Here is a 15,520-nt window from a genome sequence, read left to right as displayed (position 1 = left end):
ACTGGGCCAGAGTCACACGTGCCATGACATCGCCACGGGCCCGAGTCACATGGGGCCATGACATCACACTGGGCCAGAGTCACACGTGCCGTGACATCACCACGGGTCCGAGTCACACGGGGCCATGACATCACCCTGGGCCAGAGTCACACGTGCCGTGACGTCGCCACGGGCCCGAGTCACACGGGGCCATAACATCACGCTGGGCCAGAGTCACATGTGCCGTGACATCACCACGGGCCAGGGTGATCCAGGGCCATGACATCACCCTAGGCCAGAGTCACGTGTGCCGTGACGTCACCACGGGCCAGGGTGATCCAGGGCCATGACATCACCCGAGGCCAGAGTCACGTGTGCCGTGACGTCACGAGAGTCCCGGGGCAGGTCTACACTACAGGCGCTGCGTGCAGCGGTGCCGCCTTGATGAAGATGCTCCGAGCTGGGCGCCTCGCAGCATGGGCACAGCGCTGTCTGCACGGTGGGTTACGGTCGGCGTAACTGCATCGCTTGGGGGTATGGACGTTTCACAGCCCTGCGCGACGTCGCTCCCCCAAAGGAAGCATGTAGGGTAGACCCGGGCCCAGCCGCTTCTCATACGGAAGCTGTTCCATACCCCTCCTCATACCTGTTCCCATCCTAGTAAAGCTTTTGTGAGCTGGGGCAGCCAGAGCTGCACACGGTATTCCAGGTGTGGGCGCACCATGGAATTGTATAGTAGCATTATGGTATTTTCTGTTTTATCATCTATTTTCCTAATAGTTCCTAACAGTCTCCTAGCTTTTTTTTACTGTAACTGCACACTGAGCGGACATTTTCAGCGAATTACCCTTCTCTGAGGCTCCCCGCCGCTCACTCCATCCCCCCTCCCTCTGTCATTCGGTCTCCCCCACTTCACTCACTTTCACCAGGCTGGGGTAGGGGGTTGGAGTGCGGAAGGGGGTGTGGGCTCTGAGCTGGGGGGTGGGGACGAGGGGTTCAGAGTATTGGAGGGGGCTCTAGGCTGGGGCAGGTGGTTGGGGTGCAGGCTGTGGGAGGGGGTTTGGGTGCAGGATGGGGCTCAGGGCTGGGGTGCGGGAGAGGGTGAGAGGTGCTTATCTCGGGCGGCTCCTGGAAGCGACCAGCATGTCCGACTCCTAGGCTCAGGGGCAGTCAGGCAGCTCTGCATGCTGCCCCTGCCTGCAGGCACCGCCCATTGGTTCCCGGCCAATGGGAGCTGAGGAGCCGGCACTCGGGTCGGGGGCAGTACACAGAGACCCCCTGGCTGCCCCTGTGCCTAGCCAAACACTCCGGTTGCTTCCAGGCGCCACACAGAGTCAGAGCAGGTAGGGAGCCTGCCTTAGCCCCACTGCACCCCGACCGGATTTTTAGCCGCCTATTCAAATCTCCCGGATTGGTGATTTCAGTAGCCACCAGGAGATTGATGCCGATTCTGGTAGACTACCGGCCAATCTGGGAGGGTTGGCAACCATATCCCTCACAGAAAGCCATTCAGGGAGTGACCTCCCCACAGCAGGGCTGGAGGCAATACTTTACCTACTGGATAGGCTAAGCAGGGCCGTCCTTCCCTGGCCTAAAAAGGGGGTGCCACAGTCATCCAAGAGGAATGGAGAGCTGAATTTTCAAGGACACTGCCAATGGAATTTTCATTGTTTTTAAATTTTTGTTTTACCCACAGAAAAATAATAAGAATCCTTAGTCTGAGCGTGAAATCTATTCACATCCTGAAATGCCTCCATGCAGACTGCATGCTGGTTTATTATGGTAGCATGGGGCACAGAGGCACCAGTTTGTTGTTGTAGGGATGCCCATGGATGCACTGGTTTGGTATTGTAGTGTTGGTCATGGTGGCACCACCTTGTTGTTATAGCAGTGATGCTCATGGGTTCACTGGCTTGTTAGTGTGGGGTTGTGGGCAATGATTTTTAGGAATAGAATTGATAAGATTGAAACGTGTTTTAAGCAGTCATGTTAAGAACTGCATGGACATTGCAAACAAATACAAGAAAACAAGTTGGGGTGAATTGTATATCTAACATCCCTGTATGTGTATATATAGATATATATATACATATTCATGTCACTGCCAGATTTTAATAGACATTGGACAAGATCCTCACCGACTGTAAATTGGCATAACCTCAGAGAAACTACCCTTTCCAGGATCAAGATCTAGCTGAGGTTCTAGCTCCTCACTTCCAAATACTTCTTGTTAGCACTGGAGTGGGAAGTCTACTTTATTGGTTTTAGAATTCTTTTTATTTCTGCTAAGACACTCTAAAAATGAGACTGGGTTTTGTATGACTTGCAGCATTTTGCTTTTTGATACTGTATAGTCCCTGTGGTCTGAGGTACTTTTAATTTTTGAAGTGCTCCGGAATGATTTGTAAGATGATATTAATAGCCTCTAATTTTCAGTCTGTTTTGGATAAGCCTAGAATTTCTGGTTTTCTCTTAGCAGAATTATATGTGCCTTAAGCATTTACAAAATACACACTGATGTGGGAATTAAAAAAATTAATTCCAAATTGTAGATAATTTTTAAGCTATCAGACTTAAGGCTTATGCGGAAGAGTTTTCCCAGGACTGGTGTGTTTTCTATTAGAGTTGATATCAATCTGTCAAATGATCCTTTTGATTTTCAAACTCTTAGACTAAATAGTTGAGTAATACTTGCCTTCCTCCCCCACCCCTCCCCTTTTCCCTCCCTTTTCCTTCGGAAAACACTCTTTTTATTGTTAACTAAAAATCTTGGACTGCTTCCAGAAAATTAATGTTCCTTTCTTTGAAAGAACAGAAAAAGTCGGTTTCATAAATGTAGTGTATGTTAAGGAGAATCCTGTTATAAATGCATGCTGGATCCTGCGGGCATCTGGATTGGTTTGTTGGGGGAATTTCTGCCTTTCAAAGGAGTTGGCATACAGGCGACAATGCTGATCCCCCCAGGCTTGAGAATGGGAAGTCCTGTCGTTCAAATCCAGATGTACTGAGTGGGCTGCACGCATTTATTCTTCCACTGGGCAGCAAAGGGTGAAATACAGGGAGTTTATTGACATTAATGTGCGTTCCTCCTTTCATCTTCAAAGTGCAACATCTTTAAACATCTTTAGACATTTTAAAATCAGCAGGTCCAGATAACGTGCATCCAAGAATTTAAAAAATCTGGCTGAGGAGCGCATTGGACCATTAGCATTGATTTTCGATCAATCTTGGAGCATTGGGGAGGTTCCAGAAGGTTGGAAGAAAGCTAATATTGTGCCAATTTTTAAAAAGGGTAAACGGGAGAGCTGATTAATTATAGACCTCTCAACTTGATATTGATCCCAGGCAACATAATGGAGTGGTTGATATGGGACTCAATTAATAAAGAATTAAAAGAGGTTAATGTCATTAATGCAAATCAGCATGGGTTTTGGAAAATAGATCCTGTCAAGCCAATGTAATATTTTTTTGATGAGATTACAAGTTTGGTTGATAAAGGTAAAATAGTTGATGTCATAAACTAAGACTTCTGTAAGCTGTTTGACTTGGTACCGCACAACATTTTGATTACAAAATTAGATGTAAAATTAACATGGCACACATTAAATGGATTAAAAACTGGCTAACTGATAGGTCTCAAAATGTAACTATAAATGGAGAATTGTCATCAAGCTGGTCTATTTCCAGTGGGGTCTCCCGCAGGGATCGGTTCTTGGCCCTACATTATTTAATATTTTTATCAATGATCTAGAAGAAATAATAAAATAATCACTAATTAAATTTGCAGATGACACAAAAATTAGGGGAGTGGTAAATAATGAAGAGGACAGGTCACTGATTCAGAGTGGTCTGGATTGCTTGGTAAACTGGGTGCAAGCGAACAGTATGCATTTTAATACAGCTAAATATAAATGCATACATTTAGGATCAAGAATGTCAGTGTGATGGGGCGCCTGCCCCACACTGGGCTCTAAGGGATTAATAGAGCCCTAGGTAGGCTGCATAGGAGGCAGCCAATCAAAGAAGGGCTGAAGGGAGGAGCTAATCAGAGTCAAGCATTCCCATATAAAAAGGGAGCTGCAGAGCAGAGAGGAGTTCTCTGCTTGGAGTCCAGGGAGGAAGATCTGTGTCTCTGGAAGGTTGAGAGAACTGCCAGCACTCTGGACAGAGCAGTGCTGCTAGCAGGAACCAGGGGAGTTAGAGACTGCTCCTGGCTCACTGCTGAGGTTTGCAGGCTGAGGCCCTGAGGCAAGGGCAAAGAGGATGCTGGGGCCACGAGGAAGTGGCCAGAAAATTTTCTGCAGTAGCCACTAAGGGAAGTGGCTGTGAACAGTGGACTGCTGGTCCCCCAGAAGGGGAGAGCACAGTGTGTGGCATGGCCGGAGAGCTGTGTCGCTGAAGAGGATGCTGCGGTCCTTGGAGAGACGCGGGTCCTAGATCAGGAGTGATGGCGGCGAGGCACCACCTGAAGATCTAATTCCCATGACAGCTGGCAGGAGGCGCAAGAGTGGTGAGTGAACCCCATTACAGTCTGCCATACTTACAAGATGGGGAACTCTGTCCTGGGAAGTAGTGATTGAAAAAGTTTTGGGGGTCTTGGTGGATAACCAGCTGAACATGAGCTCCCAATGTGATGCTGTGGCTAAAAGAGCGAGTGTGAACCTAGGATGCATAAACAAGGGAATCTCGGGTAGGAACAGAGAAGTTATTTTACCTCTGTATTTGGGACTGGTGCAACTCCTGCAGGAATACTGTGTTTAATTCTGGTATTCTTAATCCAAGAACATAAGAATGGCCATACGGGGTCAGATCAAAGGTCCGTCTGGCCCAGTATCCTCTCTTCCAACAGTGGCCAATGCCAGGTGCCCCAGAGGGAATGAACAGAACAGGTAATCATCAAGTGATCCATCCTCTGTCACCCATTCCCAGCTTCTGGCCATTGATGGTCCTATCCTCCATGAATTTATTTAGTTCTTTTTTGAACTTTGTTATAGTCTTGACCTTCCCAACATCCTCTGGCAAGGAGTTCCACAGGTTGACTATGCGTTTTGTGAAAAAGAAGGATGTTGATAAATTGGAGAGGTTTCAGAGAAGAGCCATGAGAGTGATAAAGGATAAGAAAACCTGCCTTACAGTGATAGACTCATGGAGCTCAATCTATTTATCTAAACAAATAGAAGGTTAAAGGGGTGACTGGATTACAGTCTGTAAGTGTCTACAAGAGGAACAAATATTTAATAATGGGCACTTTAGTAGAGAAAGGCATAACATGATCCAATGGCTGGAAGTTAAAGGTAGACCCATTCAGACTGGAAATTAGGTGTAAATTTTTGATGATAAGAGGAATTAAACATTGGAATAATTTACCAAGGATTGTGGTGGATTCTCCGTCACTGATAATTTTTAGATTAAGATTGGATATTTTCCTATAAAATATGCTCTGGGAATTCTTTTGGGGGAGTTCTTTGGCCTGTGTTATGCAGGAGGCCAGACTGGATGATCATGATTGTCCCAGCTGGCCTTAGTATCATCTATCTAGTTTTCCATGACATTAACTACTTTTCTGAAACTACCATTTTCTGTTCTTTCAAATAAAGCAGTGTTAGTTATTTGTAAGGATTCCAGGATTTTTCAGAAGTCTTAGCAGAGTCAAGCTGAACTGACTATTTGGGCATTCCACCTAAGTTGACTAAATATACCACATAGGCAGTATTTGGCCTGCAGTATCTTTGCAGCTGTGGAAGGAATCATCCTCAAATTTGGTCTGGCAGGAAGAATTCCAGCATCTAAGGTTACTGGGCTGATGTATCTAATTATATATGATTCAGCCATTTCCATTTGTTGCCCTGCAGCCCACGAGTTTATTCATTTCAATACTGATACATACTGACTTTGTTTTTTTAACTCACTCTGTTGTTTCTCAAATAAGTAGAGTGGTGTGTTTCCCACCATAGCTCCCAGACCAGGAGGGGCAGGTCAGGGCATCATGCCAGGCTGTCATACCTGTCAAATGCCTTTAGTTTCATTGACAAGGCCGGTCTGACCTTTGTTGATGTTTAGTCATTTTGAATTTTGCTCAACACCTTCTGTTATGGTTTGATTGCTGTAAACACCCCCCAATGAATGTGGCCATGTGATGGCAGCAGAATGACTCATTGCCATAATTACATGTGTAAGGAGTATGGGGAATAAACAGGAAGAACTGGAAGTATTAGTACATAGCCTAAATTATGACTGAATTGGCATCACAGAGATGTGGTGGAATAAATCTTATGACTGGCATATTGGTATAGATGGGAATTGCTTGTTCAGGAAGGACAGGCAGGACAAAAAAGGAGGGGGTGTTGGCAGTATACATCAAGAATATATATACTTATTCTGAGGTCCAGAAGGAGGCCAGAGACAGACCAGTTGAAAGTCTCTGGGTAAAGATAAAAGAGGTAAAAAATATGGGTGATGTCATGGTAGGAGGTCTACTATAGACCACCAAATTAGGAAGAGGAGGTGGATGAGGCATTTCTAGAACAAATAACAGAAATATCCAAAACGCAAGACTTGGTAGTAATGGGGGACTTTAACTACCCAGACATCTGTTGAAAAAGTAATATTGCAAATAGCAGAATTTCCAATAAGTTATTGGAATGTGTTGGGGATAAGTTTTTGTTTCGGAAACCAAGAAAAAACCATTTTGGACTTAATTCTGATCACCAGGGAGAAACTGGTAGCGAAGCTGAGGGTGGAAGGCAATTTGGGTGAAAGTGATCATGAAATGATCGATTTTCATGATTCTAAGGATAGGAAGGAGTGAGAACAGCAGAATAAGGACAATGGACTTCAAAAGAACAGACTTTAACAAACTCAGAGAACTGGTAAGTAAGGTCCCGTGGGAAGAAAATCTAAGGGGAAAAGCAGTTCAGGGGAGCTGGCAGTTTCTGAAGAAGACAATCCTAAAAGCAGAACTGTAAACTATCCAGATGTGAAGGGAAGATAGGAAGAATAGTAAGAGGCCAATATAGCTCCATGAGGAGCTGTTTAATGACCTGAAAGTCAAAAAGGGGAAACATGAGTGAATTGCTAAGGAGAAGTCCAACAGAATCGCACAAGCATGTAGAGATAAAAGCAGAGAGGCTGAGGCACAAAATGACATGCACCTAGCAAGGGACATATGAAACAGTAAGAAGAGGTTCTTTTACTACGTTAGGAGCAAGAGAAAAATGAAGGTGACTGTAGGTCCTGTACTTAGCAGGGAAGGAGAGCTAATAACTGATGACATCAAGAAGGCTGAAGGGTTTAATGCCAATTTTGCTTCGGCCTTCACGAAAAAGATTAGTGGTGACCAGATACTCAACACAATTAATATTAACAACATGGGGGAAGGAACATGTTAAAGAATATTTCGATAAGTTGGATTCAAGTTGGCAGGGCCTGATGAAATTCATCCTAGGGTACATAAGGAAGTAGCTGAAGCAATTTTGGAACCATTAGCAATGATCTTTGAGAACTCATGAAGGACAGATGAGGTTTCAGAGGGCTGGAGAAAGGCAAATATAGTACTTGTTTTTAAAAGGGGGAACAAAGAGGACCTGGGGAGTTTTAGATCAATCAGCCTAACTTTGATACCTGGAAAGATACTGGAACAAATTATTAAACCATCAGTTTGTAAGCACCTAATGGCCAATAGAACTGTAGGGAATAGCCTGCATGGATATGCCAAGAACAAATCATGCCAAACCAACCTATTTTCCTTCTTTACTGGCCTAGCAGATGGAGAGAAGGAATAGACATGATTTGTCTTGATTTTAGTAAGGCTTTTTGACACAGTCCCACATGTCGTTCGAACAAGAGAAATGTGGTCTAGACTAAATTACTATAAGGTGGGTGCGCAACTGGTTGAAAGACCGTACTCAAAGAGTAGTTAACCTGGGTAGGCATAGCTAGTGGGGTTCCACAGTGGTCAGTTCTGGGTTTTGTACTCTTCAATATTTTCATTAATGACTTGGAAAATGGAATGGAGAGTAGGTTTATGAAATTTGCAGATGACACCAAGCTGGGAAGGATTGCAAACGCTTTGGAAGAAAAAGCTCTAGGTGTTATGGTGGATTGCAAATTGAACGAGAGTCAAAAATGTGACACAGTTGCAAAAAAGGCTAATATCATTCCAGGGTGTAATAACAGGAGTGTCATATGTAAGACATAAGAGGTAATTGTTGTGCTTTACTCAGCACTGGTGAGCCCTGAGCTGCTGTACTGGTCCAGTTCTGGGGGCCACACTTGAGGAAACATGTAGACAAATTGGAGAGTGTCCAGAGGGAAACAACAAAAAAGATAAAAGATTTAGAAAAACTGACCTATGAGGAAAGGTTAAAAAATGGGCATGTTTATTCTTGAGAAAAGAAGACTGGTAACAGTCTTCAAATATGTTAAGGCTGTTATAAAGAGGACAGTGATCAATTTTTCTTCATGTCCACTGAAAGTAGGACAAAAAGGAATGGTTTAATCTGCTGCAAGGAGATTTTGGCTCGCTATTAGAAATAATTTTCTAACTGTCAGGGTAGTAACGCACTGGAATAAGCTTCCAAGGGAGATTGTGGAATCCTTATCATTGGTGGTTTTTTAGGTACAGGTTGGACAGTTTATAAGGGATGGTCTCAGTTTACTTGGTCCTGCCTGAGCACAGGGGGCTGACTTGGTGACTTCTCTAGGTCCTTTCCAGCCCTACAGTTCTATGATTCTATGATGTTCTAAGGGGGTTGGTTAAGTTATTCTTACCATATTGTTAGCAACTGGAGTTGTCATTCTTTTTAGCAAGCATCATCTGCAATAGATCACCTCCATCTTTCTTCAAGTTTTCAATGATCAAGGAGCAAATCAAGGAGAAAGTCTCTTTCTGAGACTTGACTCTATTCAGAGCACTTTTTCAGAGTGGTGTGGAGCTACTGTATTTGTTGTTAGTTTAATGCTGCTAGGATAAGGGCAACACCAGTCTAGAGACTCCATTCACTGCACTGGTCCCCACAGAATACCAGGGCAGATTTATGTTTCAGTATTAGTCTTCAAGGTTCTCCAAGGTGGCACAAGAGATCTTAAAAAGGAAAGGAGTACTTGGTGGCACCTTAGAGACTAACAAATGTATTTGAGCATAAGCTTTCGTGAGCTTTCTTTTTGCGGATACAGACTAACACAGCTGCTACTCCGAAACAAGAGATCTTAGATACTTCACCACAACCTCTCCTGATGACACTGTCCCTCAGGGACTATGAAGTTGTCATCCTCTAGGGTGAAGCTTGTGAAGGGAGACGGGGTGACAGGGCTTTCTTGGCACATGGCCCAGGTTTGGGGATTCCTTAACAGAGGAATAAGACCCCAGAGCTCAATGCCTTTGATTTATCCTTCCCACAGCTGCAGTTCAAATCAGCAAAGAAAAGAGAGCAGGAGGAAGAGGGGGGGGGGGAAAGGAGGTGATGGTAAGAAAACAGGGAGAATGAAGAGCATGGGCAGTGATTGACTTTAATGGCACCTGTGGGTGGTCAAGACCTTGCAGGATTGAGTCCTCTGAGAGCAGGGTGCTTGTCAGACTCAACCCCTTCAGTTCTCTTAGATGTATAGGGCCTGACTGAGCACTGCGTCGTTCCGTGGAAGGCCACGGAGTTATGGTAGCATTGGCAGAGCTGGGGCGGGGGGAAGCACAAAAGGTGCCTTTTTTTGGATCGCTCCCCCTGTTCCCTCCACCTGGCTACGTGGCTGGAATCAGGCCAATGTTCTCTATCATATGTATAAAGTATTTATTAGGAACCTGGAATATAAAGCATTCACACATAAATATTCTCTCTGAAAATAAAGTAAAACAGGAAGATTTTGTGATCTGAATTTATTCGGCACAAAATGTGATTTATTCTCCAGAAAGCGGTGCATATCATGTGCTGCATTTTATCTTCCAGCAGCCCAACGTCCTGGGACTTTTGCATACAATTGGTCCATGTGCAAGACGGGTGGCACGCAAGAATCTAGCCAAGCTGCTTTGCACTGGTTGTAAATAATACTATATAATCAACCTACAACACCCAGACTGCCGTTGTTCTCAGCAGGGCTCTGCTGCTCTTCAGATACCGGGGGGTGCTGGCAGGCTGCTCTGCCTGACCTGTAGTGCGGTATTCAGGTGGGTACACGATATTATCCTGTATATAAATACCATCAGAATGATTTATTTGGGATGACTGGTTGTATAAAGTTGGGATTTCTGTCATTTAAATGGAGATTTAAAAAAAAACAAAACGGTTCAGCATTACCATCCCTTTCTGTGAGGTCCATTGATTTACTAAAATCTGTCAATAGGTGCTGAATCTTCTCTCAGCAATCCTTCAGCAATGTAACCCAGATAGTGGCATCAAAGAGCACCGAGGCCACCATCCGAGTATCCTTCCTTTAATCAAAGCCTGGACTTCTTCTGAGTGAAAAATCATTTCAATGTAAACATGAACTAAAACATGTATACATTCCCTCCACTTCTACGGCAGTAGAAGGTTAGTAAATTATTATTTGAGGATTCTGTGTGTGCACATTTTAAACCTAACCATGGCAGGTGAAAATCTGGATTTATATTAAACATGGAGGGTGAAAGCATAATACTTATAACCAGTCTGTGTTTGGTGAGATTGGTCTGTCTCGGCGCCTAAATCTCAGCAAATGAGCTAGAAATTAAACAATTTCAAAACTGAGGGTTGTAGGGTGGTGATATTTTGTTCCTTCTCCTTTGCTCTAGTTCCATCAGAACTGGGAAAAATTACCCAAATGCTAAGCAAAATATCTGGAAGCTATGCAGGCAGATTTTGAAAAGAAATCTGCCATTGACTTGACATGTGAGTAAAAATGTTTTTGTGTCACTAATTTAAACAAAGACATTTCTGTCCAAAGGAGCTTCCAACAATGTCCATGATTCTATCTATCTATCTATCTATCTATCTATCTATCCCCATCCCCCACCCCCCATCTCATCTATCAGAATAGCACAGAACACTCCTCCAATTCCATTAAAGATTGGGCGGAGGTGTGGGACAGCTTTAGATGCCAGAGGTAATAGTGTTGCCTTACAGGTAGCCATACAGATACCTGAAGCATTAATCTGCCTGGAATTGTGGAGAATAAACTGCTTCATAAGAGATGTTTTGTCCTTCCTGTAAATATTTTTAAACCACTTGTTTGAGAAACACCCTGATCTTTGTGAACGATACATGAACAAAAATTATCAGCACCACAGCCTGCTAAGAAGCATGTTTTATGGTGATGCCATGAGGAGAATATCACAGCAGATTTTGTATTGTAAAGGGAAAGAAAGCACATAGGTGGTGGAACTAGGAGTGTTGGGAGGGGGCTGCAGCACCCCCTGGCTTGAAGTGGTTTCCATTATATCCAGGGTTTACAGTTTGGTTCAATGGCTCTCAGCACCCCCACTATACAAATGGTTCCAGCACCACTGAGAAAGCATTAACGTGCAACTGAACTGAGATGAATGAAGCTCTCTTAAAAAATTCCAAAAGTGGGAGCAGTCGCACCCCCAAGCATTCCCTAGGTGTTTGAACCCAGGCCCCTCTTCTTGGAAACATATTGGCTAAAGGGAAAATGCTTTTAAATCCCCAAACACAAACCAGCTATCTGGGGGTGTCAATGAACAAGCAAAACACACGGGGAAAAATCATGAACATTTTCAAAAATTTTAGAAAAAAAAATTCCTGTCAAAGTTTTCTAAAAGAACGGATTTAAAAAAAAATCACAATTTTTTACTGAAAAATTTCAAAACTAAATGTTTTTGTTTTGTGTTTTTCCATTTTGCTGCTGAAACAGGCAGAGAGGGGAAAAAATTTAAAAAAAACCCTCAAATTTCACAAAATAAAATTCTTTTGCAAAATTTTCAGTTTAAAAAAAAAAGGCCATTGAAAAATTTTGACTAGCTCTAAGTGGATCCAAACCAAACCCCAGGTGGTGATGCTCCCTGGACACACCTGGCATTAATGGGTGAACCCTCCCTGCACTAACTGTGAAACAGAAAGATCCGAGTGACATTTGTGTAGAAAGTTCTGAGTGTCAGACATCTGTACTGAATGTATTGCTCTGACAGGAAAAGCAGACATTCCAAAACAACCCAGCAGAGAGGATTGGAAACCTTTGCCAACAGTCCTCGCTAATGACCGGGGGCCCCACTGCAAGTTAACAAATTTGGAGTGAAAATCCTCCCTGGGACAGGGTTAACACAAGGGCTATGCACCACTTAAGATGTCAAAATAGGGCTGGGGTGGAACTGAAGTGTTGCGTAGGCCTTGTTCTCCTCCTCTGAAATAACAAGTAACTGCCAAACCAACATGACAACAACAGCAAATCAAAGACCCTGCAGCACCACATGTGCCTGGTTGATTTATCTTGATGTGCAGTTTAGTTTTTAAATATGGAGGCTAATACTGGATATTCTGTACTGTAGGGAACCCTGAATGGTAGCAGTCAGGAATATAATTATCATTAATTGTTAATGCCCTCGCTCTCTGCTTTTCAATCTTTGCTGAGGAGCGGGTTGGGGCCCTGGGGATGGTGCTGGAAATTAGTGAAGTGAAACTCCCAAAAGGGTTACCGGATATTGCTGCTGAACAGCTGGAGGGGAAAAGGTCCATGTTAGGTACAAAGCCACAGTACAAACAGACTACTCCTCTCACCGCTCGCTGACAACAGAAAATAAAGCAAGATCCAGCCTTTCAACTGGGGAGGTCTCCTCCAGGATTCATCTAAACATGATCTATAAACAATTGAAAAGACGAGTTTTGAGAACCTCTCGCACTCTCTGCCTGGTATGCTGCTCATTTATCATTGTGCTGAAATGGAATCCCCTCTAAAAGATATAACGGCCGCTTGTTTACTTAAATACAGAGTGGATGATGGGCCCAAAGGCCTTGCTGTCAGCACGGCAGGCACGGAGAGCTTCGTGCAGCTCTGGAACGGGGACAACTATGCGGCTCCCACGTTCTGAACCCCGCCAAAACTGCACTAGGGCAGGTGGGCCAAAAAGAGAATTCCAGTAGCTTTTCCTAGAATTGCAACTGCATGGACTTGTGTTTCCAAAATACAACGAGCACTCTTCCCAGCTAGCTGGCAGGACGGGTGTGTGAGGTGATGCAGCCAGTCACATCAGGTGGCCATGTGTGACCTCGGAAGGTGTCAGCACATTACGTGTTGGGGGCAGCTCTCCCCCAGTGCATGTTCTTCTGAGAAGCACTGGTTGCTTTCGCACTCTGCGACAGCCAGGACGCAGAGGGGGAACAAAAGAGGTGTAATAATAATGGTAAACCAAAACCTGCTGAGTGCTAGGGATCAGCTGGGGGGCAGGTCAGCTCACCCTGATCCCCCCTGGGGGCAGGACAGCTTGCCCCTGACACCGCCAGGAGGGTGGGCAGCTTGCCCAGGATACTGCCCTATGGGGCAGGGCAGCTCGCCTGGGCCCATCCCTCGGGAGCAGTGATTTCGGCTGGATCTTAAAGGGATGAAGAAGGGTCTGCAAATATCTACACCAAGGGATGCACACTTTGAAAGATAAGACCAGTGGGGCAAGTAGAATTCATTTCTTACCAGTATGCTGCACCAGCTGGGGGGGTCACGTGGCCTCCCCACATGACCCCCCCACGGGACTCCTCACATGAACCCACCCCGCCCCCAGCCTGGGGCCCCACACTCTCCCCTTCCGCTCCGCATGATCCATCCCACATTACCTGAGGGGATCTCTGTCTCCTCCTGCTGCGCCAGAGACTTCTGAACCGCAGGCCTCTCTGGAACCACAGGGGCGAAAGGAGCAGAACATGGGGCAGCCCCACGACAGCAGCTCCTCCAGTGCGGCTCTACCGCCCCCAGCCCTGTCCTCCAGCGGGGCTGCCTACAGACCCCAGACAGGAGATGCTAGTCGCAGCTGCGTGGAAGGGCTGTGGGGCCGCCGTTCTGCTCCTCCCGTGTCTTTCCAGTACGGCGGACGGGCTAGAAATAGCTCACTGGTACGGCCTACTGGCTATAAATAGCTCACTGGTACAGCGGACCAGCTATAAATAGCTCACTGGTATGGCGTACCGGACCGGACCTCCCTCCTTGCACCACTGGATAAGTCTGAATACTATGCAGCCTCACTACAGTGCTTTGGGTAAAATCCACCCTGTGCACAGGGGCTGCACAAAGTGTGTGCGCACTGCTTCAGTCTCCTGGAAGCCCTGTGGCCACAGGCCTCGTATTGCACAGTGGTGAATTTCACCCGGGAGATTAAATCTTTGCTGAGAAGTGGGGAGACCTAGACAGTGCTGGTGCTAATTCTGAGCCAGTCCAACTGGCGACATGCCGATGAATGGTTTTCTAATAGATGTAAAGGTTCTGAACATTTTGCCCCCTGCAGAGACGGGACCGCACGGCTTTTCTCCATTAGGTTAGGGAGGAGTCTGCACAAAGGCATCAGCACCTTCCTCAGTCCAGCACAGAATCCTTTCAGCTGCGACTGTTGTCAGAATCGCAATATCAAACAGCCTGTGGTTTGCTGTAACCTCTAATTTTCTCAACTTGCTGCATGATGGGAAATTCCCGACGGGACTTATTGAACACAGATGGGGATTGTGCAAGTGAATGACGACTGATTTGTGGCTAGGATGCAGCTGGCAACATTTTCTGAGATTTTCTTAAAGCTTTTATGAGTTTTCCTTCTGCAAACAAGGCCCTGCCCCACGGGCCACCAGCTTCTGCGGGGGCTGAGCCATGAACCATACGCTCGGAAATTTGGTTGTCATTTTGTTGGATTTTTTTTTAATTTGAAATAAATTTTTGAAGCCATTTCAGGGCAGACATCTCTGACCTCTTCTCACAAAGGTTTAACATACATTCTCTTACAGCTTAAAACACAAAATAAAGGAAGGGGGAATAGAAACAGGCCACTGCCTTTGCACGATTCCAGATCCTTTGATTTGGAATAGGAGCAAATCAGTTCTAGTCTCTGGCTGAAGCTGCGTTATGCTGGGGTTTACATGGCTGGCTTCTATTTGAGACATTTAATCAGGAATATTTGCATCACTGCCCTCCACTCTGGTTCACACTTTCTCCCCAGCTTCCCATTGTAAAGTCCTTGGCATTTAAGCTTCATCTCTTATATTTTCTTACTCCTCTTCTTAGAAGTTTGCTCTTTGCAGTCTATGTTGCATATGTGTGTGGTCTCCGTCAGTCTTTGTGTGTGTGTGTAGTTTCTGTGTCTGTCTGTCTATCTTTCTGATTGTGTCTGTTGTGTAGCAGTGCTCTGGTTCAATAAAGCTTTCATATACATAGCAGCAATGAACTCTTGCCATCATGTGACTGTAAAGGGGCAGCTATTGAGCAGGGCTAGCTGGAGTCATGGGGACCACAGTCCCTCTCTGTTGGCCTTTCCTTTTCTTGGTGCCAGATTTAGCATCTTTGGTGTCTTTCTGGTTTCTGTTTCCATTTGTGTTATCTTGCTCTTCCTTTCTCTTCCTTTTTCCTGAAACCAAGCAAAGGAGCAAAAATG

At 45.1% G+C, this 15,520-nt stretch overlaps 1 protein-coding gene across 3 annotated transcripts in view; it reads right to left on the bottom strand.

The window, feature by feature from the left end:
* Positions 1-14,762: 14,762 nt before the first annotated feature.
* Positions 14,763-15,520, bottom strand: part of RSPO1 (R-spondin 1) — a 34,215-nt gene continuing 33,457 nt past the window's right edge. For all 3 annotated transcript variants that reach the window (XM_048825965.2, XM_075121294.1, XM_048825964.2), the window contains one exon: positions 14,763-15,493. In XM_048825965.2, coding sequence (XP_048681922.1) covers positions 15,345-15,493 — 149 coding nt within the window. In that variant the 3' untranslated portion in view covers positions 14,763-15,344. The remainder of the gene's footprint in view (positions 15,494-15,520) is intronic.

Source organism: Caretta caretta, chromosome 19, assembly GCF_965140235.1.
Source record: "Caretta caretta isolate rCarCar2 chromosome 19, rCarCar1.hap1, whole genome shotgun sequence".
In the NCBI taxonomy this organism is placed as follows: domain Eukaryota; kingdom Metazoa; phylum Chordata; order Testudines; family Cheloniidae; genus Caretta; species Caretta caretta.
The sequence above is the reverse complement of the archived record's forward strand: the minus strand, read 5'-3'. Positions and strand labels throughout refer to the sequence as shown.